This window comes from Lithobates pipiens, unplaced genomic scaffold, assembly GCF_037356315.1.
Source record: "Lithobates pipiens isolate NorthernLeopardFrog02 unplaced genomic scaffold, aLitPip1_a1.2 Scaffold_22, whole genome shotgun sequence".
Lineage (NCBI taxonomy): Eukaryota > Metazoa > Chordata > Amphibia > Anura > Ranidae > Lithobates > Lithobates pipiens.
The window spans coordinates 337171872-337197298 of record NW_027507784.1 but is presented as its reverse complement, the minus strand read 5'-3'; the positions used below and the strand labels follow the sequence as shown (position 1 = coordinate 337197298).

The 25427-nt window shown below is 50.4% G+C and overlaps 1 protein-coding gene across 4 annotated transcripts in view; it reads right to left on the bottom strand.

Annotated features, from left to right (window-relative positions):
• Window positions 1–25427, bottom strand: part of LOC143925086 (E3 ubiquitin-protein ligase RNF14-like) — a 65874-nt gene that overhangs the window by 31902 nt on the left and 8545 nt on the right. The window contains exons 1-3 of one of the 4 annotated variants that reach the window (XM_077449677.1): window positions 21180–21413; window positions 16617–16777; window positions 3170–3321 (exon numbers count right to left, since the gene is read on the bottom strand). In XM_077449677.1, the coding sequence (XP_077305803.1) occupies window positions 3170–3321; window positions 16617–16770 (306 nt within the window). In that variant the 5' untranslated portion in view covers window positions 16771–16777; window positions 21180–21413. Of the gene's footprint in view, window positions 1–3169; window positions 3322–16616; window positions 16778–21179; window positions 21414–25427 lie in introns of those variants that run through there. The other 3 variants (XM_077449674.1, XM_077449676.1, XM_077449675.1) reach the window with 3 other exon arrangements.

Here is a 25427-nt window from a genome sequence, read left to right as displayed (position 1 = left end):
TATTTTTTTCTTATTCATCTTTGTATTTTACCAGTCACCACCTACACCGGTCTGCATACCGAAACATACCGTGCATCAGATAGGATGCAAGCGATGTTCGCCTGACAATTTTCCACCTAGCTAATTACTTGCCTGAGCGCAAGGGGGGGTTATGAGGAGGCTTGAGGGAGATGAGGAGGGGTTATGAAGAGGAGGCTTGGGGGAGATGAGGAGGGGTTATGAAGAGGAGGCTTGGGGGAGATGAGGAGGGGTTATTAATAGGAGGATTGGGGGAGATGAGGAGGGGTTATGAAGAGGAGGCTTGGGGGAGATGAGGAGGGGTTATGAAGAGGAGGCTTGGGGGAGATGAGGAGGGGTTATGAAGAGGAGGCTTGGGGGAGATGAGGAGGGGTTATGAAGAGGAGGCTTGGGGGAGATGAGGAGGGGTTATGAAGAGGAGGCTTGGGGGAGATGAGAAGGGGTTATGAAGAGGAGGCTTGGGGGAGATGAGGAGGGGTTATGAAGAGGAGGAGGGGTTATGAAGAGAAGGCTTGGGGGAGATGAGAAGGGGTTATGAAGAGGAGGCTTGGGGGAGATGAGAAGGGGTTATGAAGAGGAGGCTTGGGGGAGATGAGGGGGGGTTATGAAGAGGAGGCTTGGGGGAGATGAGAAGGGGTTATGAAGAGGAGGCTTGGGGGAGATGAGGGGGGGGTTATGAAGAGGAGGCTTGGGGGAGATGAAGAGGGTTATTAATAGGAGGCTTGGGGGAGATGAGGAGGGGTTATGAAGAGGAGGCTTGGGGGAGATGAGGAGGGGTTATGAAGAGGAGGCTTGGGGGAGATGAGGAGGGGTTATGAAGAGGAGGCTTGGGGGAGATGAGGAGGGGTTATGAAGAGGAGGCTTGGTGGAGATGAGGAGGGGTTCCTCTTTAAGCCTAACATCAGCCTATTCTTCAAAGTTAAGCGAATCAGAGGTGGAACCCTTCTTCAAAAGAACATGGTGCCTCAGCACCCTGAATTTTGGTGCATGTAAATGCTCACATCTCAGCCAATGCATGAGGCCAATGCATATGTATCTGCTAAGGTGCAGCATATTTCTGTGGTGTCAGGAAAGCGATTTTGCATGTATTCACGACACACACCAATGTAAATGCAGGCTAAATGTCTCAGTTACATTGGTGGTCAGTGTAAATCTTCTCATTACATCGGAGCTTGGTGTACAATCCTTTCATTCATGCTAGTGGCCAGTGCAAATCCCTCTTTACATTGGTGGTTACTGTGAATGCTACTTTGAGGAAAGGTCTGTGTCCTTTGTAATGCATCAGAAATTAGAAGGCAGGGCTGACACCAATGTGCTATCATGTCAAAAAGGAAGGTAGGAGCACACTTTATTCTCAGAAGATGTCAAACTGATCCCAGATACAAGCTTAAAGCGGTAGTAAACCCGCAATTTTTTAATTTTTTTAGCTCCGGCGCTGTGAGTGGCCCGAGCCGCGATATCGTCACTCCCGCGCATGCGCGCGGGAGATTTCAGTCCGGCCGGACGAGCGCTTCCGGATTTTCACGGCGAGAACCCCCTTGTGCGCATGCACAGCTGCAGTCAGCGGCGCATACCGAGGGGAATATCTCCTAAACCGTACAGGTTTAGGAGATATTTTTTTTACCTACAGGTAAGCCTTATTATAGGCTTTCCTGTAGGTAAAAGTAAAAAAATTTACCATACAACCACTTTAATGCACCATTTGCCCATCCACACAGTCTTTACCCTCCAAAGTACTTCAAATAAATTCAACATTTAAAGCCCAACTCTATATATGATCAATTTTTTTTGTCAATCTCTTCTGCCCACTCCTCTATAACCCATCCTGCCTGGTGTGAAGTTTTTTTATAGTGAAGCCAGTTATACTCACCATAGTCCTTCCATCCAGGTCTCTCGCTGACGCCATCACCTCTTTACAAGTTACCTTTCACCCTTAAATTCCATTCACTCTCCCTGGTCAAATCTCAAACCTCTTCTGGATCCCAAGAGGACCCCTCTGCTGGACAGTCAGTGGAAATTGTCCACATCATGCAGGCAATGTTGTGGACACCCAGAAGAAGGACCCAGTCCGGGATGATCATGTGATTAAGGTAAGTAAAAATGGGGCTTCTTTTTTCTTAACCCAGCGATCAGAGAGAGAGAGGATGGGAAAGGGAGTTGTGCTTGCCCCGATCATAAAGATCTCATCCTTCCCCACCCCCAGATACCCACTTACTTAATCTAACAGTCTTGAGGATGAGTTATGGAGATGATGGTGGTTGAAGATGATGAGAGGCAATACAGATGAAGATGGGGGAGGGGGGGAGCAGGAAATGAGGAGAGGTCTGTGTTCTTTGCAATGTATCACAAGTGAAGATGGCAGGGCTGACACCACATGTTTAGGAATTCAGAGTAAAAAAATAATACTTTGTAGTGATATAAAAGAGGAAGGTAAGAGTACAATATATTTCTGCCACATCAACACTTATTTATCTGTACTTGCTGCAGGGCCGTCTTTAATATTGATTGGGCCCTGGGCAAAACTTTTCTTGGGGGCCCTCTCCCCATGCAGTTTTGCTCTCCTCCTGCTCTGAGACATACAATAAATAGCAGCTAGACTCAAAATCAGTTTACTGAATCAGATCAGGCAGCTATTGCGATTGGTTGCCAGAGGTTTCAGTGTATCATTACCGCTCACTGACTGGTTGCTAGAGGTTACAGAACACATTACAGCTCACTGGGTAGTTGCTAGAGGTTACAGCACATGATTTCTGCTTGTTGATTGGTTGCTAGAGATTACTGTGGATATGACCTCAGGGGGGCATGATATACATATCAATGCCGCCTCTATTTACATATGAATGCCGGTAATCTACATGTAAACACAGGGTCTCCAGGTGAGTCATCAACACAGGACTAACACAGGACTGAGTCACAACACAGGACTAACACAGGACTGAGTCACAACACAGGACTAACACAGGACTGAGTCACAACACAGGACTAAAACCTCAAGGGGCGAGGGAATTTAAACCAGCATAGTTAACAAGTATAAAGCAGCTGCTTTGGGCCCCACAACAATGACATGGCCCAGGGCAGCTGCCCCTTTTGCCCTGCCTTAAAAACGGTCCTGACTTGCTGCATATTTAAAATGATGAAGTGAATACTTTACCTGTTCTGGTGAAAGCCACTTGCAGCTGAGTGTGAAGATGGGGCTCGTAGTAGAGGGATATCCTGGTGGAAGCTCAAAGTCCAGGACAATTGGTGGTAGAAAGGAAACGGTGTTCTCAAAGCCTTCCAACATGGTGTTTGATGCAGAGTTGCCTAAAGACAATAAAACAAAATAAAGGTTTTTATGTGCAAGGTTTTCTTGTTTGGTTGTAACACAAAAAAGTCTACTATGCTGTTGCATTAGACTAATGGTTGGACGCTAGTAAAACGGGCTAGTAAAAGAGCTGTAAGAAGATAGTGGAGGCCTGGCAGAAGAAGCGAAGAGCGGGACAAGATCCCTGAAGTCGGAAGAAGACCCCCAAAGTCGGAAGAAGACCCCCGGGCGGAGACGAAGGAGAAAGCCGGGCTCCTCCGCTAGTAAAAGAGCTAGCGGTAAAAGAGCAGAAGATAGCGGAGGAGCCCGGAGAGAAGACCCCCGAAGTCGGAAGAAGACCCCCGGAGCTGTCTAATAAAGTACTTTAAAAACCTGTGTTGTGTTTTTTTATTAACACTTTTTTCCCCAGGTGAATGGGTAGGGGTACATCGTACCCCATACTCATTCACATAGGGTAGGGGGCCGGAATCTGGGGGCCCCTTATTAAAGGGGCCTCCCAGATTCTGATAAGCCCCCCGCCCACAGACCCCGACAACCAACGGCCAGGGTTGTCGGGAAGAGGCCCTTGTCCTCATCAACATGGGGACAAGGTGCTTTGGGGTGGGGGGGCTGCAGGGCCCCCCTTCCTCAAAGCACCCCTCCATGTTGAGGTCACGCAGCCTGGTACGGTTCAAGAGGGGGGGGGGGGGCGCTCGCTCGTCCCCACCCCCTTTCTTGACAGGCCGGGCTGCATGCTCAGATAAGGGTCTGCTATGGACTTTGGGGGGACCCATTCACACACTGCGTTTAGCTGCGATTTAGTTACATGCAGTTTGGTGGGGATAGAAAAAATAGAATTGACTCCCTATGTTGATGAGGATAAGGGCCTCTTCCCGACAACCCTGGCTGTTTTCTCTGCGTAGGGGTTCCCCTTTAAATCCATTCCAGGCGACAGGACTCGCGAGGTGTCAATCTCGCCGATGGAGGCGGCGACATTCACTTCCTTCGCTAGTCCCGTCTACCTGGTCCCAGGCAGTAGATGTAATTGCGGTAACGCCGCCCAAGTAATGGGAACGGCGTTACCATGAGGGGAAGAGTAATCAGTTAGATTACTCGTTACTCTCTAAAGTAACTGCATTAAGTAACTCTGTTTATTTTAACTGAGTTACTTAAATTACTGATCATTACATTCAACCCTGCAGATATTAATGAGGTTGCTAAACTTTTATCTAACACTCATCTAATCACCTGCCCCCTGGATCCTGCTCCCTCGCAAATGCTACGCTCACCCTCTGACTCAATTCTATACTCTCTCTAACTCACATTTTCAACTTCTCCCTCTCTTGTGGCATCTTCGCAAACTCTCTAAAACATGCGCTAGTCACCCCCATAATTAAAAAGCCCTCACTGGACCCCACCAATCTTAACAACCTACATCCCATCTCCTTACTCGCCTTTTCCTCCGAACTTCTTGAAAGACTGGTCTACAACCGACTGAGCGTCCATCTGACCATGAAAAAACTTCTTGATCCCCTTCTACTTCTTGAGTCCAGATTTCTCCTTCAACACCCCATGGAAACTACTCTCCTTAAACTCTTAAATGACCTACTAATGGCTAAAACCAGTGGACACTATTCTGTACTACTTCTCCTGGATCTCTCTGCTGCCTTTGACACAATGGACCACCCCCTCCTCCTCAATAAACTCCACTCCTTTGGTCTCTGTGACTGTACTCTTCGCTGGTTCTCATCCTACCTGTCCCACCGCTCCTTCAGTGTCACTTACAACTCTACTTCCTCCTCTTCCTTTCTTTGTTGGGGTCCCCCAAGGTTCTGTTCTTGGACCTCTCCTTTTCTCAATCAATACCACCTCCCTGGGTCAGTTGATTGCCTCCCATGGCTTTAAATATCATCTCTACGTTGATGACACCCAAATCTATCTCTCCGCCCCCCAGCTCTCTCCATCTGTCTCCTCATGCATTGCCAACTTACTAGCAGACATATCAGCCTGGATGTCACATTATTTCCTCAAACTCAACCTATCCAAAACTGAGTTCATGATATTTCCTCCCTCAAGTGCCACTTCCCCTGATTTCTCTATCAATATCAACGGCTCAACTATCAACTTGTCCCCCCCCCACGCCAAGGTCCTAGGTGTAATCCTGGACTCCGAACTAACCTTTTGGTCCCACATCCTATTACTATCCAAAATTTGCTGCCTCAACCTCCGGAACATCTCCAAGATACGCCCCTTCCCAGTGTTGGTCATCTTACTTTAAAAAAGTAATTAGTTAAGTTACAAATGACTTCTCCCAAAAAGTAATTGCGTTAGTAACTCGGTTACTACATTGGTGTCAGGAACTTACCAGCAATAGACAGGTACAGCTGCGTGCACACAGGCGTCGGCGTGTGTCTTCTGCGCGTTCGCGTACGCGTTCGCGTACGCGTTCGTTTACGCGTTAGTGTGCACGTTCGCGAGTGGCGATTCGTACGCGCGCTCGTTCACGTGGTCGTGCGTGGCGTGCGTGCGCTCCTTCCCGCCACTGAGCGTTTAAAGGACCCTCAAGTGCGCCGGTGCGGCGCTGTTTCGTCTCAGCTTCCGTGTGTCTGAATATCTGATCCTGAACCCGGTTACCTTTGAATACCTGATCCTGAACCTGATTACCTGCTACCGTTATCGACCCGGCTTGCTTGACTTCTCTGCCTTCTCCAATCCCGACCCGGCCTGCCTGACCTCGAAACCTCTTCTGCTTGTGATTCCGTTGCCGACCTCTGCCTGCTTACCGACACCTCTTCTGCCTTCCGTTACCACCAGTCTGCTTACCTTCTGACCCGGACCGTCTGACTCTTCTCCAGCCTGCTGCCAGTTCCAATCTTCGGCTTCTGAAGCTACTGCCTGCTTCCAGCAAACCGCAGTCCACTCAGCCTTCAGAGGGATCTCCGCTCTTCTACCAGCTCCAGCGGCCCTATCCAGCAGGCCCTCCTACCCACTGCGCTCTCGAGACCGCTGTTCCCATTCCAGCGGCTCCTGAACCAGCGCTGTAAGAGAGGTCTCCTCCTACAAGTCGGGCTCCATATCTGGACTCTAACAATTGGAAAAGTAATTAGTTACTCAGCAAAGTAACTGTGAGGCCGCGTACACACGGGCGGACTGTTCGCCCAACCTTGTCCGCTGAACAGTGTTTGGGCGGACAGTCCGCTCGTGTGTGGGCTTTCAGCGGACAGTTTCAGCGGACAGTTGGACGGACAAAGTCTTTCGGAAATTCCGAAAAACTGTCCGCTGAAACTGTGTTTGAGCGAACAGTCCGCCCGTGTGTGGGCTTGTCCGCTGTACTTTCGAAATGAGCGGACTGTTCCCGCTCGGAAAGTCCGCCCATTTCGAGGGCGTGTACAGGTAGGCGGGGCCCGCGAAGGAGACGTCGCGGGCTCCGCCGCCTGGAATGGGCTTAAAGGGGAACCCCAACGCCGAAAAAAATCGGCGTGGGGGTTCCCCCCAAGTCCACACCAGACCCTTGTCCGAGCACGCTACCCGGCCGGCCAGGAAAGGGGGGCGAGCGCGCCCCCCCTCCTGAGCCGTACCAGGCCGCGTGCCCTCAACATGGGGGGTGCCTTGGGGAAGGGGGGGCCGCGCGGCCCCCCCACCCCAAAGCACCTTGTCCCCATGTTGATGAGGACAAGGGCCTCTTCCCGACAACCCTGGCCGTTGGTTGTCGGGGTCTGCGGGCGGGGGGCTTATCGGAATCCGGGAGCCCCCTTTAAGAAGGGGGCCCCCGGATACCGGCCCCCCACCCTATGTGAATGAGTATGGGGTACAATGTACCCCTACCCATTCACCTGTGAAATAAAGTACAATAAAAAACACAACACAGAGAAAAAATATTTTATTGCACAGCTCCGGGGGTCTTCTCGCCGGACTCCTCCGCTATGTGTGTGTAGCTCTTTTGCTAGCGGAGGAGTCCGGCTTTCTTCCTCCCCGCCGCCGGCCTCTTCTCCCGACTTCGGGGGTCTTGTCCCCCTCTTCGGTTCTTCTGCCGGGCCACCGCGCCTGGTCCGGTGGCCCGGTCTTCTGTCGCCGTCTTCCGTCGCCGCCTTCGGTTCTTCTGCCGGGCCACCGCGCCTTCTTGTAGCTCTTTTACAGGCGGTGGCCCGGTCTTCTGTCGCCGATGTCGTCGCCGCCGCCGCCTTCCGTTCTTGTTCTTCTTCTTCTTCTCCTGGAGATGTTGACTCGACGAGCTCTCCGGCCGGAATGCCAGGGACGCGCTCTGCTGCCACTTATATAGTGACAATGGGGCGGGGTCACACGGTATATGTCACATGGGTTGGTCACATGGGTTGATGTCACATGGGGACTATGACATCGTAAGGGGGCGGGGTCACCATGTGACCAACCCATGTGACATATACCATGTGACCCCGCCCCATTGTCACTATATAAGTGGCAGCAGAGCGCGTCCCTGGCATTCCGGCCGGAGAGCTCGTCGAGTCAACATCTCCAGGAGAAGAAGAAGAAGAACAAGAACGGAAGGCGGCGGCGGCGACGACATCGGCGACAGAAGACCGGGCCACCGCCTGTAAAAGAGCTACAAGAAGGCGCGGTGGCCCGGCAGAAGAACCGAAGGCGGCGACGGAAGACGGCGACAGAAGACCGGGCCACCGGACCAGGCGCGGTGGCCCGGCAGAAGAACCGAAGAGGGGGACAAGACCCCCGAAGTCGGGAGAAGAGGCCGGCGGCGGGGAGGAAGAAAGCCGGACTCCTCCGCTAGCAAAAGAGCTACACACACATAGCGGAGGAGTCCGGCGAGAAGACCCCCGGAGCTGTGCAATAAAATATTTTTTCTCTGTGTTGTGTTTTTTATTGTACTTTATTTCACAGGTGAATGGGTAGGGGTACATTGTACCCCATACTCATTCACATAGGGTGGGGGGCCGGTATCCGGGGGCCCCCTTCTTAAAGGGGGCTCCCGGATTCCGATAAGCCCTCCGCCCGCAGACCCCGACAACCAACGGCCAGGGTTGTCGGGAAGAGGCCCTTGTCCTCATCAACATGGGGACAAGGTGCTTTGGGGTGGGGGGGGCCGCGCGGCCCCCCCTTCCCCAAGGCACCCCCCATGTTGAGGGCACGCGGCCTGGTACGGCTCAGGAGGGGGGGCGCGCTCGCTCGCCCCCCTTTCCTGGCCGGCCGGGTAGCGTGCTCGGACAAGGGTCTGGTGTGGACTTGGGGGGAACCCCCACGCCGATTTTTTTCGGCGTTGGGGTTCCCCTTTAAGCCCATTCCAGGCGGCGGAGCCCGCGACGTATCCTTCGCGGGCCCCGCCTACCTGTACACGCGCTCGAAATGGGCGGATTTGCCTCCTCCTTACGTGGGCGAGTCCGTTCATTTCAAAAGTTGAGCGAACTGTTTGCCCAACCTTGTTCGTCAAACAGTCCGCTCGTGTGTGGGCAAGTCCGCTCATGCAAATTTTGAGCGGACTGTTTGCCCAAACTGTTTGACGAACAAGGTTGGGCAAACAGTCCGCGCGTGTGTACGCGGCCTTACTCTTTGCTGAGGAGCAACAGTGTTCCTTCTGCTTTAGGACACCACCAGTATACTTTACACGACCCAGCTTGTTAAGACACCACCAGCCCACTTTACTTAATTCTGATTACCAGGATACCTCAAGTACATCACTAAAGAGCTAACTGAAGATGCAAGGCCTTCTTTTCTCTGGGGGACTACAAGTTATACTATAATACCAAAAGTATTGGGACGCCTGCCTTTACATGCACATGAACTTTAATGACATCCCAGTCTTAGTCCGTAGGGTTCAATATTGAGTTGGCTCCGCCCTTTGCAGCTATAACAGCTTCAACTCTTCTGGGAAGGCCGTCCACAAGATTTAGGAGTTTGTCTATGGGAATGTTTAACCATTCTTACAGAATCTTATTTGTGAGGTCAGACACTGATGTGCGTGAGAAGGCCTGGCTTGCAGTCTCTAATTCATCCCAAAGGTGTTCTATCGGGTTGAGGTCAGGACTCTTTTCAGGCCAGTCGAGTTCCTCCACCCTAAACTCGCTCATCCATGTCTTTATGGACCTTGATTTGTGCACTTGTCTAAATCATTTGGTGGAGGGGGGGGATTATGGTGTTGGGTTGTTTTCAGGGGTTGGGCTTGACCCCGTAGTTCCAGTGAAGGGTATTCTTAAAGTGTCAGCATACCAGGGGCAGACTGACAACTCATGGGGCCCCCTCGCAATAAGATTTTATGGGGCCCCCGGGCAATAGGAGATTATGGGCCCCCCAGGCAATCAGAGATTATGGGGCCACACAGTATACACACACAGTATACGATCACACAGTATACACATACATGTACACACAGTATACACAGGCATGTTTCTATTGGCTGAGAAGGTACTGGAGAGGTGGGGCAGTTATAATCTCAGGATTTTTAGACCAAAAGGATGCCGGTAAGGGACATTTCAGAGACAGATGTAAAAAAAAACACAAATTTTTACATACTGTAGTGGTGGACTGAGTCCACGGTTTTACTGAGGCTGGCAACCCTGATAGGGCCCCCTAGTGGCCCAGGGCCCTCGGGCAGTGCCCAAGTAGCCAAATGGTCAGTCCGCCCCTGCAGCATACCAAGACATTTCGGACAGTACAGCTGGTCCCTCTTTTGAACTGATGGGGCCCAGACCCAGTACAGGAGGGCTGGCTGTACTGCCTTATCCGCAGCCCTGTCTGTGGTACCCCCACCACCAGATATAAGCAAGTTTGACCCCCAGACTGAAAAGCTGAGGGTCCATTTCTTCTGGTGAGTAGGGGTACAAGAGGGGTGTGTGCCACACTTCTCGTCATGTTTACCTGGAGCACTTTAGTACTTTTATCATGAACTTTTGAGCACCGAGAACTTTATTGGAGAATGGATGTTCATAAAATGGATCACTTTTGAATTTAGGACATTTATCACATATTTTTTGTTGGACTAATTTCTTTAATATCTACATTTATATGCAAATTTTTTTAATTTGTTAGAGAATGTGTTATATACTGCATGCATTTTGGTAAAATGTGTGATTTTGTTATAAATGATTTAGAACTAAGGCTCGGTTCACACAGGGGCGACTCAGATCCAACTTCAGGTCGCCCCTAGTCGCCTCAGGTCGGACAACATTTAAAATTCAATGTAAGTGAATGAGAGCCGTCTTAATGCACGCTACTGAAGTCTCTCCGACTTCAAAAGAAGTTCCTGTACTACTTCAATCCGACTTGTAGGCGACTTGTACCCATTGATTTTAATGGAGGTCGCCTCCAAGTCGGATCTCTGTCTATACGGAGGCGACTTTGACAGAATTATTAGCTCTGAAGGGGGAACTCCACGCCAAAGCACCCTGTCCCCATGTTGATGAGGACAAGGGCCTCTTCCCGACAACCCTGGCCGTTGGTTGTCGGGGTCTGCGGGCGGGGGGCTTATCGGAATCCGGGAGCCCCCTTTAATAAGGGGGCCCCCGGATACCGGCCCCCCACCCTATGTGAATGAGTATGGGGTACAATGTACCCCTACCCATTCACCTGTAAAATAAAGTACAAAAAAAAAAAACACAACGCACAAGATAAAATTGTTTATTGCACAGCTCCGGGGGTCTTCCGTCTTCGGGGGTCTTCTCGCCGGACTCCTCCGCTATCTTCTTCTAGCTCTTTTGCTAGCGGAGGAGCCCGGCTTTCTTCCTCGCCGCCGCCCTCTTCTTCCGACTTCGGGGGTCTTGCCCCCCTCTTCGGTTCTTCTGCCGGGCCACCGCGCCTTCTTATAGCTCTTTTACAGGCGGTGGCCCGGTCTTCTCGTCCCCACCCCCTTTCCTGGCCGGCCGGGTAGCGTGCTCGGATAAGGGTCTGGTGTGGATCTGGGGGGGACCCCCACGCCGTTTTTTCGGCGTAGGGGGTTCCCCTTGGAATCCATACCAGACCTAAGGGCCTGGTATGCTCTCGGAGGGGGAACCCATGCCAAATTTTTTTCATAAATTTGGCGTGGAGTTCCCCCTTCAGAGCTCATTCTCTGATTGGCCACGGCAAAAGTCGCCTGGCCTGGGGCAACTTAAAGTTGTGTTGTAAGTCGCCCCAGGTCGTGTCTAAGTCGTGTTCAAGTCGTCTCCAAGTTGCCTCACAAAGTCGTCCTGAAGTCGTGTCGCCCCTGTGTGAACCGAGCCTTGAGCACATAGCATGAGTATTTATTATTTTTAAAAGTATTTACTTAAAAGAGAAGTAAAGGTTTTTGGTTTTTTTTTTTAGGAATCATACTTACCTCGGTGAATGCAGTATCGGTCCGATGCTGCATCTGTCCCCCGGCACCTCTACACTGAGAACAGAGCTGATTGCTCAGTTTTTCAGAGCTCCCCAAGCATAGAGATGCATAGAATGCTTGAAGGTAAAAAAAAAGCGTCAGCCTTTACAACCAATTTAAATTGATAGCCAGTGTAGTGCCCACTTTCATCCAGGGGTCAAGTCCTGGGGGAAAAAGTGTGGGAACTCCCACCCAAGATCCACTCCCCCCACCAAAAAAAATTAAATGATACGCTCATATGTACAAACGCTTCAAAAGTGGTATTTTTCATCCAATTTTCGTATTGTGTGTATGAAGCTTAACTGTTAGTACATAAAAAAAAAACAATTCTCAATAAACATAAATACGGTAATTCTCTGAATAATCAGCATTCATTCAATTGTGCTTCCATGCAAATGTGAACATCATGTTCTGATCTTTATTGGGGAATTTTATTTTGTATATAGAGTGTTTGTTTATGTGGTGAGTTTACACTTTTCATTGAACAGAGTTTGGATAACACAGGGTTAAACGGAAAGGTCATAAATGAACTGCACATTATCTGGACAGAATGCTTGGGGAGATAGTGATGTGTTCCTGCTTAGGAGATGTATGTTAGCTTGGGGGGCTGCAAACTCTGCAGGGGCTCCAACACACACTCGCTGCTATTCCAACCCTTCACATATTTCCACATAAACTTCCCTCCGGGCATTAAACTTTGCCAGGTATTGTGCTCAGCTTACCACCCCAAACTGATGTTCCTCCCTCAGCTCACCTCTCTCCCTGTATGTCCTGTGAGCAGAATAGCTGTGCTCCTCCTCTAGGTTCTCTCTCTCATCATATGGCACTGAAGATAGAGGAGGGGGGGATTCAGCAGGACACACAGAGCAAGTATGTAGGACAAGGGGGGGAGGATGAGGAGACAGAAAATCAGGAGGGGCCAGCGGGGAGGAGCGCATCATGAGAGGTCTGACTAAATACAATCTCTTAGCAGCAGGGACCTGATCTACCCTTCAGCTAGCTGTGATTGCCCCCTACTGGCAATGCCTCAATGGTCAGGTGTGCGGCACTGACTATTGCGAGCTGTGTCGGCGGCTGCTGGTGTAGCACCTGCCACATAGCTCGCATACTTCAAAGACTTGCAGGACATGGCTCCTAATGGGAACTGAGTTCCTGTTGTGGAAAAAGTACAGGAACTCCGTTCCCGTGAGTTCCCGCAGGACTTGAGCCCTGCTTTCATCCATGGTCAGTGTAGTGCCTCCCTCACATTGGTGGTCATTGTAGTGCCTCCTTATACATCATCGGTCAGTGTAGTACCTCCTTACACTGGTGCTCACTGTAGTGCCTCCATACAATGTAAGGAGGCACTACAGTGACCAACAGTGTAAGGAGGCAATACACTGACCAACGCAATAAGGAGGCACTACAGTGAGCACCAATGTAAGGAGGTAGTGCCTCCTTACATTGTTGGTCAGTGTAGCGCCTCCTTACATTGTTGGTCAGTGTAGTGCTTCCTTACATTGTTGGTCAGTGTAGTGTCTCCTTCACATTGTTGGTCAGTGTAGTGTCTCCTTCACATTGTTGGTCAGTGTAGTGCCTCCTTACATTGTTGGTCAGTGTAGTGCCTCCCTCACATTAGTGGTCATTGTAGTGCCTCCTTATATCATTGGTCAGTGTAGTGCTTCCTTACATTGTTGGTCAGTGTAGTGCCTCCTTCACATTGGTGGTCATTGTAGTGCCTCCTTATATCATTGGTCAGTGTAGTACCTCCTTACATTGGTGCTAGTGTAGTGACTCCTTATTGCATTTGTCAGTGTAGTGCCTCCTTGCATTGGTGGTCAGTGTGGTGCCTCCTTACATTGGTGGCAACACTAGTGCCCCTGTAGGCCCGTGGTCAAGGGAAAAGTGCACTTTTATATCGGTGGTCAGAGTAAAAGTATCCCCCTGACATTGATGATGAGCAGTGGCGGAATTATCAGGGTCGCAAGTGCGACTGGGCCCTGTAATTCTCGGCCACTTCAGGGGGCCCACCGGCAGCCCGCCCGCCGCCCTCCGCCCGCCGCCCGAGGGGACCACCTGACTGTCCGGCCGGGGGTGCGCGTGTGCGGTGTTATTAATATCGGGTTCATGCCGTCCTTCACCAGCGTGAGAGAAGTGCTCGGTTGGCTCCGCCCCCGCCTATCCAGAGCGACTGTAAGGGAGGCGGGGCGGACACAAAAAAACCTTCAGCCAATGCAGTGAAGGCACTCTCTGAAGCAAGGCTTTCCCGGAGGAGCGGAGGCACGCTTCGTGGAGGAACTTTACGTCACTCTGCAGGATTCTGAGGAGGGGGAATCGATCATCATCATCGATTGATTGGCGGTAAGTCACCACCCCCCCTCCAGATTGTGCCAGCCCGCCACCCCCCTCCAGTGCCACCACCTGCCCTCCAGTGCCACTAGCCCACCATCGCCCCTCCAGTGCCACCACCACCCCTCCAGACTGTGCCACCCCCTGCCCTCCAGTGCCACCAGCCCACCACCCCCCCTCCAGTGCCACCACCCCCCCCCTCCAGACTGTTCTATCACACCCCCCAGACTGTTCCACCCCATCCCCCCCCGACTGTCCCACCCCATCCCCCCCTCCAGACTGTTCCACCCCGTCCCCTCCTCCAGACTGTTCCACCCCATCCCCCCCCCCCCCGACTGTCCCACCCCGTTCCACCCCATCCCCTCCTCCAGACTGTTCCACCCCATCCCCCTCTCCAGACTGTTCCACCCCATCCCCCTCCAGACTGTTCGCCACCACCACCCCTCCAGACTGTGCCACCCCCTGCCCTCCAGTGCCACCAGCCCACCACCCCCCCTCCAGTGCCACCACCCCCCCCCCCTCCAGACTGTTCTACCACACCCCCCAGACTGTTCCACCCTGTCCCACCCCATCCCCCCCTCCAGACTGTTCCACCCCGTCCCCTCCTCCAGACTGTTCCACCCCATCCCCCCCCCCGACTGTCCCACCCCGTTCCACCCCATCCCCTCCTCCAGACTGTTCCACCCCATCCCCCTCTCCAGACTGTTCCACCCCATCCCCCTCCAGACTGTTCGCCACCACCACCCCTCCAGACTGTGCCACCACTTCCCTCCAGTGCCACCACCCCCCCTCCAGTGCCACCAGCCCACCACCCCCTCTCCAGTGCCACCACCCCCCTCCAGTGCCACCAGCCCACAACCCCCCTCCAGTGCCACCACCACCCCTCCAGACTGTGCCACCACCTCCCTCCAGTGCCACCACCCCCCCTCCAGTGCCACCAGCCCACCACCCCCTCTCCAATGCCACCATCCCCCCTCCAGTGCCACCACCCCCCCTCCAGTACCACCAGCCCACCACCCCCCCTCCAGACTGCCAACACCACCCTTTCAGACTGTGCCTCCACCACCCCTCCAGACTGCCACCACCACGCCTCTAGTGCCACCACCACCCCTCTAGTGCCACCACCACCCCTCCAGACTGTGCCACCACCCCTCCAGACCCCTCCAGACTGTGCCACCACCACCACCCTTCCAGACTGTGCAACCACCACCATCCCTCCAGACTGTGCCACCACCACCACCCCTCCAGACTGCCGCCACCCCTCCCTCCAATGCCACCACCCCCCCCCCCCTCCAGACTGTGCCACCACCACCACTCCTCCAGACTGTGCCACCACCACCACTCCTCCAGACTGTGCCACCACCACCCCCCCCAGACTGTTCCACCACCCCCCCTCCAGACTGTTCCACCACCGCCCTCCAGTGCCACCCCTCCCTCCAATGCCACCATCCCCCCTCCAGTGCCACCACCCCCCCTCCAGTACCACCAGGCCACCACCCCTCCAGACTGTGCCACCACCACCCACTCCAGTACCACTGCTACCCCCTCTCCAGTACCACCACCATGCCACCCACCTCCAGTACCACCGCCACCCACCTCCAGGACAACCATGCCTCTCCAGTACCATCGCCACCCTCCTCCAGTACCACCACCCACCCTCCGGTACCACCGCCACCCCTCTCCAGGACCGCCACCCCCCTTCAGTACCACCACCGCCACCCACCTCCAGTACCACCACCACCCACCTCCAGTACCACCGCCACCCCCTCTCCAGTACCACCACCACCACTCCTCTCCAGGACCGCTACCACCTTCAGTACCACCACCGCCACCCACCTCCAGTACCACCGCCACCCCTCTCCAGGACCACCATCCCCCTCCAGTACTACTGCCACCTCTCTCCAGGACCACTATCCCCCTCCAGTACCACCACTGCCACCCCCCTCCAGTGCCACCATCAGCCCCCCTCCAGTACCACCACCACCACCCACCTCCAGTACCACTGCCACCACCACCGCCACCCACCTCCAGGACCACCATCCCCCTCCAGTACCACTGCCACCCCCCTCCAGTACCACCACTGCACTGGTGACACAGGTTTCACTCGGGACACAGGCTGCACAGAAATGTTTTACTTTGTTCTACAGTGGAAAAAAATATAGTATCAAAATCATGCTTTTCGGGGGGGGGGGGGGGGGGGCCCTTCCTGATTTCTTGCATCGGGGCCCTGAGGTTTCTAGTTACGCCTCTGATGATGAGTGTAAGGCTCCCTTAAATTGGTGGTCAATGGGAGAAGGAACCCCTTACATTGCTGAGAGGTCCCTTTTTACATACAGCTAAAAAGATAATTGGTGTCAGGTGTCCCTGGTTATTTACCTGAGAGAGGAGGCTCAACCGGGCCTGCAAAAATGGCTCTGCCAAATGAAGTTGGTGCTAGACCTCTGCAGGCAATGCCAGTTGGGACTCAGTCCACCACTACTCACTGCTCAGTGAACCCCTAGCATCTTCTGGAGGAACCCTAGATTGGAAAGGCCACTATGTACCATTAGTGGATGGCTCAATTGCTGTATAAAGCCATTTTAATTTGTTTATTCATACCAGTCATATACTTGATGCACATATTAAGAAGCATAAAATCTAGACATATTACATGCATTTCATCTGACTTACATTTAACAGATATCCTAAAGTTTGGAGGAAGTTCCAGACACACTTGGATTTCCCCTCCCGGAGCAGAGTCAGCTCTCCTAAACTCATCTTCAGGGTATATACTGCTAAGAGCCAGAAGCTCGTCCTCCTGGGCTTCCTGATTCTCACGGGCCATTGGATATCTGTGGTGGTCATAAAACAGAGCAAGTCAATCATTTCAGTCCAGCTGCTATTAGTATGAGCACACTATACATACAGAACAGGGAGGGAGATCGGTGGAGGGAAGCAATTATAGGAATGATGCCCTGTGTCTGTGTGTCTCCCTACAGCAGCTGCAAGCCAGCAAGAGGGAGAGAAATCATCTTTCAGCTGCTGCAGGGAGAGACACAGACACGCATTGTTCTGTAATTGCCCCTCTACCCCACTGCACTTATTTCTCCTGCTGGTTGAGCCCTACCCCCAGTGTACCCAGGCCCCTTCACGAGGACCTCTGGTCCCCCCTTATTGGTGGCCCTGTCTATAGGCGTAACAAGCATTTAATCCTTGTAACTTAGGTTAAGGGAAAGTTACACACTTACAGTAGGGGGAAGTGCCACAACTGCAAGACAAAGTACTGTGGATATATAAAGGGTTGCTGGGTGGATTTGACACCACATCCCAAAAATGTAATAAAAAAACAAAAAAAACAAAATGGACTTTCAGGTGCCCCCAAAGAATAACACATTATACATTATGTATTTTCTTTTAAAATTAACTAGGTGAAATCCCATTTTTGGATTTTTTTTATCTGTGAATAAAATAGAGGTAAATCAAATGTTTAAAGCTGAAAAGTAAAGTCCCTTACTTATGCCGTGTACACACAGCCGGACTTTTCGTCAGCAAAGTTCAGACGGAACGAATCCGCCGGACAATTCGACCGTGTGTGGGCTTCATCGGACCTTTGCTGACGAAAAATCAGACGGACTTTAGATTTAGAACATGTTTCAAATCTTTACGACGGACTCGAGTCCGGACGAAAAATCTGTTCGTCTGTATGCTAGTCCGACGGGTGAAAACCGACGCTAGGGCAGCTATTGGCTATTGGCTATGAACTTCCTTATTCTAGTCTGGTCGTACGTCATCACGGTCGAAGCCATCGGACTTTGGTGTGATTGTGTGTAGACAAGTCCGAGTCAACGGAAGTCCATCGAAAGTCTGGTCGTGTGTACACAGCATTAGAGTTGGGCTGACACCACTTTGAAAGGGTTAACTACCGTATTTATCGGCATATAACACGCACTTTTTTCCCCTTAAAAGCAGGGGAAAATCGTGGGTGCGTGTTATACGCCGATCCCCTGAAATTCTGAGCCTCTGGGCGGCTTTCGGCCGCCTTCGGCCATTCTCTGCAGCTTTCGGCCACCTTCGGCCATTCTCGGCAGCTTTCGGCCGCCTTCGGCTCTTCTCGGCCGTTCTCGGCAGCTTTCGGCCACCTTCGGCCATTCTCGGCAGCTTTCGGCCGCCTTCGGCTCTTCTCGGCCGCCTTCGGTCGTTCTCGGCAGCTTTCGGCCACCTTCGGCTCTTCTCGGTGGCTTCCGGCCGCCTTCGGCTCTTCTCGGTGGCCGAAAATGGCCGAAGGCGGCCGAAAGCGGAGGCCCGCTGAGAACTACCGCACGCCGCCGAGATACACATCCGGCTCTGTATCTCGGTGGCGGCATTTAAAAAAAAATAAAAAACAAATAGCAAATAAAATAGACAAGGCTGCAATGGGGGGCAAGACTGCAATGGTGGACAAGGCTGCATAAGGCTGAAATGGTGGACAAGGCTGCAATGGTGGACAAGACTGCATAAGGCTGCAATGGTGGACAAGGCTGCATAAGGCTGCAATGGTGGACAAGGCTGCATAAGGCTGCAATGGTGGACAGGGCTGCAGATGACACTGATGGGCATATAAATGTAAGTTGTTTTTTTTTTCCCTTAAACTTCCCTCCTAAAAGTTATTTTCCTTAAAATTCCCTCCTAAACTTGAGGGGCGTGTTATACGCCGATAAATACGGTACTTGTTTATGCCTACGGGACCAGTAAAGCAGTTTTACCTAGCTGATTCTCCAATCTTGCAGGCTCCTCTGTACAGTAAGATTAGTCCCAGCAGTTTCTTCTCAGATGCCCCTGATGTCATCAAGACCTATGCCGCTCTCAACCCTGGTTGAGAATGGATGCTCTATAGCAGGGATATGCAATTAGCGGACCCACAGCTGTTGCAAAACTACAAGTCCCATCACGCCTCTGCCTCTAGTTGCTATGCTTGGGGCTGTCAGAGTCTTGCTATGCCTCATGGGACTTGTAGTTCTGCAACAGCTGGAGGTCCACTAATTGCATATCCCTGCTCTATAGTATACTGATGCTTCACAACAATGTTTTTTTTATTGAGGTATAAAATCATTGAAACTGGTGATTTGTTGTAATGTTATATGTGGCACACGATCCTGGAGGTTGCTCACCAACCACTGTGGTGTCCTACTGGACCTTTAGAGGAATTTGCTTGAAAAAAAATTAACTAGGTGGTACATTCCATAAAAGATTTTTATTTTGCAAAACAAAACTTGTTGGCTTTTGTTGCAGAATAAAAAAATGTATGGACTGTATAAACTAGTGTGGTCCCCCCATCTTTTCAATTCTCAGCCTTTCTCCGAGGGTCCAACAGGACACCATGGTTGTTGGTGAGCAGCATCCAGGACCACATGTAATGTTACAACAAATCACCAGAATGTTCAGTGCTAGTGTGTTTCTCCCAACTTTTTAACTCTCATCTCTTCTCTGAGGGTCCAACAGGACACCATGGTTATTGGTGAGCAGCATCCAGGACTACATATAACGTTACAACAAATCACCAGAAGGTTCAGCGTGTGTGCGGATCTTCCATCACAAACGTCTCAGATGATCCAGCAGGAAACCACAGTTGTTAGTCAACAGTTTCTAGAACTATGTACCACATATAACGTTACAACAAATCTCCAGAAGGTTCAACACTAGTTTGGCGCTCCCATCTTTAAATTTTTTAATAATCAATCTTAATGTAGCACCCCCTAGTGTACAGTCTAGTGTGAGGAAAATGTATTCTGCTCACAGTAGCTGTGTGAGTGTCCGGGCTGGGCTCAGCCCTTTCTTCTCTGAGCTGGCCGCCCAGCTGTCGGCTAATTGCCAGCTCACATTTCTCTCCACAGTTACTCAGCTATTGATGATATCCTGCTCGTCAGTCCTGCCTACTTACTTACTTACTTACTTGCCTCCAGTCCAGAGGGTCTCTGCCTTCGCCTTGGTCAACATCACAGAGATGATCGCCTGCATTCTTGTTTAAAGACTTGCTTTGCTGACATGCCTTCTGCCTCCAGATCCTGCTTGCCGTTTCACTACATTGATCCCTGACTTCTGGCTTGGCTGACTGTCCATTCCGGTTACTAAACTTTAGCTATGTCTTGACTATGTCTGTTACATAGTTACATATTTAGTAAGGTTGAATAAAGACACCAGTCCATCCAGTTCAACCTGTCCATCCTGAGTGAGTGTCTACAATTGTCCCTATCCCTGTACATTGCACACTCACATCAATCTTTTTACTTTTATTATTAAACAAGTGTGATTTAACTGTACTTCTGTCTCGGTCTGATTTCATGGTTTCTGAGAGTAAGCCTGTATAATTGGTTGGGGTTATTGTAGGGCAGGCTGGAAGACTCTATGGGTCTGGGATCTGGTACATCCCCTTGGTTCTTGAAGCTACTGGAATTTTCTAGAAGCTAGTGGGTAGAGGCCAAAATCTGCATATTTATCTTTATCTAGCCAATCCCCAGGCAGGAGGCCTGCCAGGGTGGTCAAAACTGGCCCATAAATATTGTGGAGCCTGGCCAGCAGGGGAACAGGTTGTCAGGTGGAAGATGGGGTGCTGAGGCTGTGTCGTGGACCCTGGGAGGGGACCCTGGGGCTGAGGGGGCTCTGACTCCAGGCTGGAGCTGAGTAAGGAGAGAAGCTGGACAGAGGGATCTCCAATATCCATCAATCTCTGCTTGGAGACACCACGGCTAGCATGGGGAAACCTGAACAGCAGTAGCCCTGGAGAGTGGTCTTTTCCAAAAGCCACTTCCAAAAGCACTTTAGGTGAGCAGGTATTTTCAAGGGAGGGGATATAGAGCTCCTGCAAGTATGGAACTTGGCTAAATTCCACTAAGGGGGCACAGACCACCTACAAGAGGAATTCTTTACTGCAAATTCCAGAGAGACGGACATTGTTCCAGGGGGAATACAGTCCAAGATTTGCCATTTTTCAGCGTACAAAGTGAAGGAAGTTGTCCTCAAGTTGTTCAAGTCAAGTTGGGCATCCCATGATCCCTCTTCCCCACCAAGTTGGTTTTCCCCCAATAAAACAACAAAAACAAGCCCATGGATTGATTTATGTCTCCGAATGAAAGGTGGAAAATGCGTGTTGTCTGGCTGTGCAGGAATAGGAGGACCCAAAAATTCAGCAGCCCTTTAAGGGGTAGCGCCACATAAAGGTAAAAACAACATCACCAAGGGTTAATGTTGCATGTATAAGGAGCTAACGCTCTGTCTTACCACCTCTTTGATCCAACGCTGTCTTCGTGTTCCTTCCTCTATCCAGGAAACAAAGTCCATGTGGTTGTAGGCGCTGATAAGGGCGAGGCTCTTGTGATTGTTGTAGCTGTTGCCCTATGAATCAGCTGTCCTGCCAGCAATCCCTTCCCCCGTATAAAGGGAGACATGTGGAGCTCAGAAACAGCGTCAGTGACACCGCCAGTCGTCATTTCTCTGTGTTCCATCAGAGGGATTTCCCGGGGCCTGGTCAGAGCTGGGGAAAGGTCACAAGACAAAGTGTGACTAACACACCTTGCGGCTGATATTAACCCCTTCTTAGCTTCCCTAAACTGTTATACAAACATACAATTTACAAGCCAAATATTCCAAAGTCTGTGTCTTCTTTAACCCTTTCAATATCGGCCCCTCCCCCTCCTTCCTGCCCAGGCCAATTTTCAGCTTTCAGCGCTGTCACACTTTCAATGACAATTGCGCGGTCGTGCTACACTGTATCCAAATTACGTTTTTATCATTTTCTTCACACAAATGGAACTTTCTTTTGGTGGTATTTAATCACCACTGGGATTTTTTTTTTTTTTTTTTATTGCTAAATAAACGGAAAAAAAAGGCTTTTTTCTTCTTTTCTCTTATACAATTTTGCAAATAAATAATCTTTCTTCATAAATTTAGGCCAAAATGTATTCTGCTACATTTATTTGGTGAAAATAATCCAAATCTGTGTATATTATTTAGTCTGTATGGAAAGTTATAGAGTCCACAAACTATGTTATATAGTATATATAGACTATATCTGAAACTTGATCAATCCTGATGTACTGATGATCTCATTTCTTGAGGCCCTGAAATGTCAGGACAGTACAAATCCCCCCCCAAATGATCCCTTGTTGGAAAGTAGAAAGTCCAAGGTATTTAGTAAGAGGCATGGCGAGTTTTTTTTTTTAAGTTGTAATTTTTTGTCACAATTTTTGTAAAATGAAGAAATAAAAAAAAAGATTTTTTTCACAAAATATATATAATTATATATTATAATATATATATATATATATATATATATATATATATATATATATATATATATACATACACACACACACACACACACACACACACACACACACACACACACACACACACACACATATATTATAATATATATATATATGTATATATATATATATATATATATATATATATATATATATCTTTTTTTTTTACATATTGTTACCAGCGTAGTACAGCATCATCATATAACTGGAGTGATGGTGATCAGGGACACAGATTGTTGATCATAGGTGTGTGCAGGGGGTGTCCCAGGTGTGGGCACACCCTAATAACTCTGTGCGGTGCTGATTCCCTCTATCGCCCAGGCTCCCCCCCCCCTCCATGTTGTGACCCCCCCACCCGCAATGCAAGTGCTGTTGGCTTCCCTCCCTCTGCAAGAGATGGAGAGTGGGGAAAAGGGCTAATCAATATGTAATTTACCGACCCCTTCGTTTTCTAAATGAACACATTCTCTCGCTGTGTTCAATCACAACTGAAGCATAGTAAACAGTATTTACTATGCTTCAGTTTGTGAATGAACAGGAAGCTGCTCAGCACAGACCACTTCCCGTGCATTTACTGTCCAGTGCAGTTAAGGCTGCAGGGCAAGGCGTGTGTGGGTTTGAGCTTTGGGGTGCCACACCCCTAATGCGTTGGGCTGCCCACACATATGTTGATAGTTACATAGATAGTAAGGTTGAGTAAAGACACCAGTCCATCCAGTTCAACCTGAGTGAGTGTTGGGTGCATGTCTACAATTTTCCCCATCCCTGTACATCATTAAGATGCTCATCTATTATATTATTATTTTATTTAAAGAGGAAGTAAACGCTGATGGGTTTACTTCCTCTTTGTCTCCCTGCAAAGGTAAAGCATAATGGACTACTGTGCATCGCATAGTAGCCCATTATGTGTCACTTACCTGACACAGGAGCCAGCGAAGTCACCGCTGTCCCCTGTAGTCCGGAGCATCCATCTTCTTCCGGGTATCGCTGCTCCGGCCACTCACAGCGCCAGAGCAGCGATGACGTCACTCCCGCGCATGCGCACGGGAGCCGCCACTAAAAGTGCTCTGGTCAGGAATAGTGATGGCCGAACGGTTCGCCCGGCGGTCGTTTCGCTGCGAATTTCGGCTGTTCGCGGTCCGCCCGATCGGCGGACTATTGGCGCCGTTTGCCCGGCGGACTTCCGTGTTTTTACTGTGTAAAAGAACTTTGACCTATGATGACACATCCATCATGGGGTACAGGACAGCCAATTGAGACATTACAGCACATGGACACTTGGACATTCCCCCTAACTTATAAATACACCCGATCCGGCGGCCATTTTACATTCTTTCTACTGTCACTATAGGGAGAGGTTGCTGTGTGGAGCAGGGAGAGATTACAGTGACCCAAATCGCTAGCTATTTGGTACACAAAAGTTCTTTTCAGGACTGGTAAAGGTGTTAGGTGTATATAGGTTTGCTGTGCTACTGATTGTTGCAGCAGCCTGAGTATCTTTTGTCAGTTTAGAGAAAGGGACAGGACGGTGTGTCTGCTGTAGGGACAGTCAGTTTAGTCATTAGCTGTTACTATCAGGTCCACAAAAGTGCTATTCCAGTTATTGTTGCAGTAGCCTCTGTTTTGTCAGTTTATATAGGGACAGGTAGAAAGCTGTGTGTGAGGCAGTGAGGGTCAGTTTAATCAGTAGCTGTTACTATATTAGGTCCACAAAGGTTCTTTTCAGGACTGGTATCAGTGGTATGGTAATAGGCTTGTACACGTATAATATTCTTTCTTCCAAATATAGAAAGAATATTATACTTGACTGCTGCCCTTCTGCTGCAGTCTGCTAATCATTCACACACAACCTACTTGTTCCACAAAGGTCCTTATAAGGACTGGTAATAACCTGGTGTAGGGTGCTATAGTACATAGGGTTGAGTGAGGTACAGTCTGCTATTCTATAAGGACTGGTATAGGTCCACAATACATAGGGTTGAGGTGCACTACTGCTGACCGCTGTCCTATACTGCAGCAGTCCTTGACACCCTATACTGCAGCAGTCAAGTCAACAACAGGAGTCTGAAGAGGAGTCAGAGGAGGATGGTGCCGGGGCGGATGAGGAGGAGCAAGAAGAGCATGCTTTAAACCTTTCTGGGATCCCTGTTGTGCGTGGATGGGGAGAGGAGAATGAAGAGGACGACATTATCCTGGATGATGAGCAGGAGCCAGGCCACCACACCGCTTCCAGTTTAGTGCAAATGGGGGACTTCATGATCCAGTGTTTTAATAGGGACCCCCGTATAAAAAGCATAAGGGTCAAGGACCAGTACTGGGTGGCAACGTACTTAGACCCCCGGTACAAACACAAAATGGCGGAAATGTTACCACCGTCACAGAGGGCTGGCAGAATGGAGCACTTTCAGGCATTGCTTCGAGAAATGCTGCATTCTGCCTTTGCGTGCGCTGGCAGAGGAGCAATTCCCACTCCCAGAGAAGGAGTTGCGGGTACCAATCCAACAGCGCCTGCAAGAAGAGGCCGGTTTGAAGATGTGTTGGTGACTTCGGATATGAGGTCATTCTTTCAGCCGACCCATCGACAGGTGTCATCCGGATCCAGCATCAGGGAATGCCTAGACCGTCAGGTGTCCGACAACATCGAGTTAACGGCCGATGTGGATGCTCTGAGGAGTGATGAACCCCTGGACTACTGGGTGGGCAGGCTTGACCTCTGGCCAGAGCTTGCCCAATTTGCAATGGAACTGTTGGCTTGCCCCTCATCCAGTGTCCTGTCCGAAAGGACGTTCAGCGCAGCAGGGGGGATCGTGACCGATAAGCGTACTCTCCTAGCTCACGACAGTGTTAACTACCTCACATTTCTAAAAATGAATGAGGCATGGATCTCGGAGGAATTCAACACATGTGACCAGTAGACCATGTATATGTCTATAAACAATTTTTTTAATCGAGCACACAGACCTTCTTTCTTCATTTGGCTCACTTCCTTGTCCAATAAAAGCACACCGTACTATATGCCCGTACCCTCCTCTTTGAAGAGGTTGAGCGGTGTCATATTTCTACTGGGGCTGCTTATTATGAGGGGCTCCCACCATCCCTGTGCTGTGCTGACATCCTCCTGGGGCTGTACCTCTGCTGTGCATATTATGAGGGGCTCCCACCATCCCTGTGCTGTGCTGACTCTCCTGGGGCTGTACCTCTG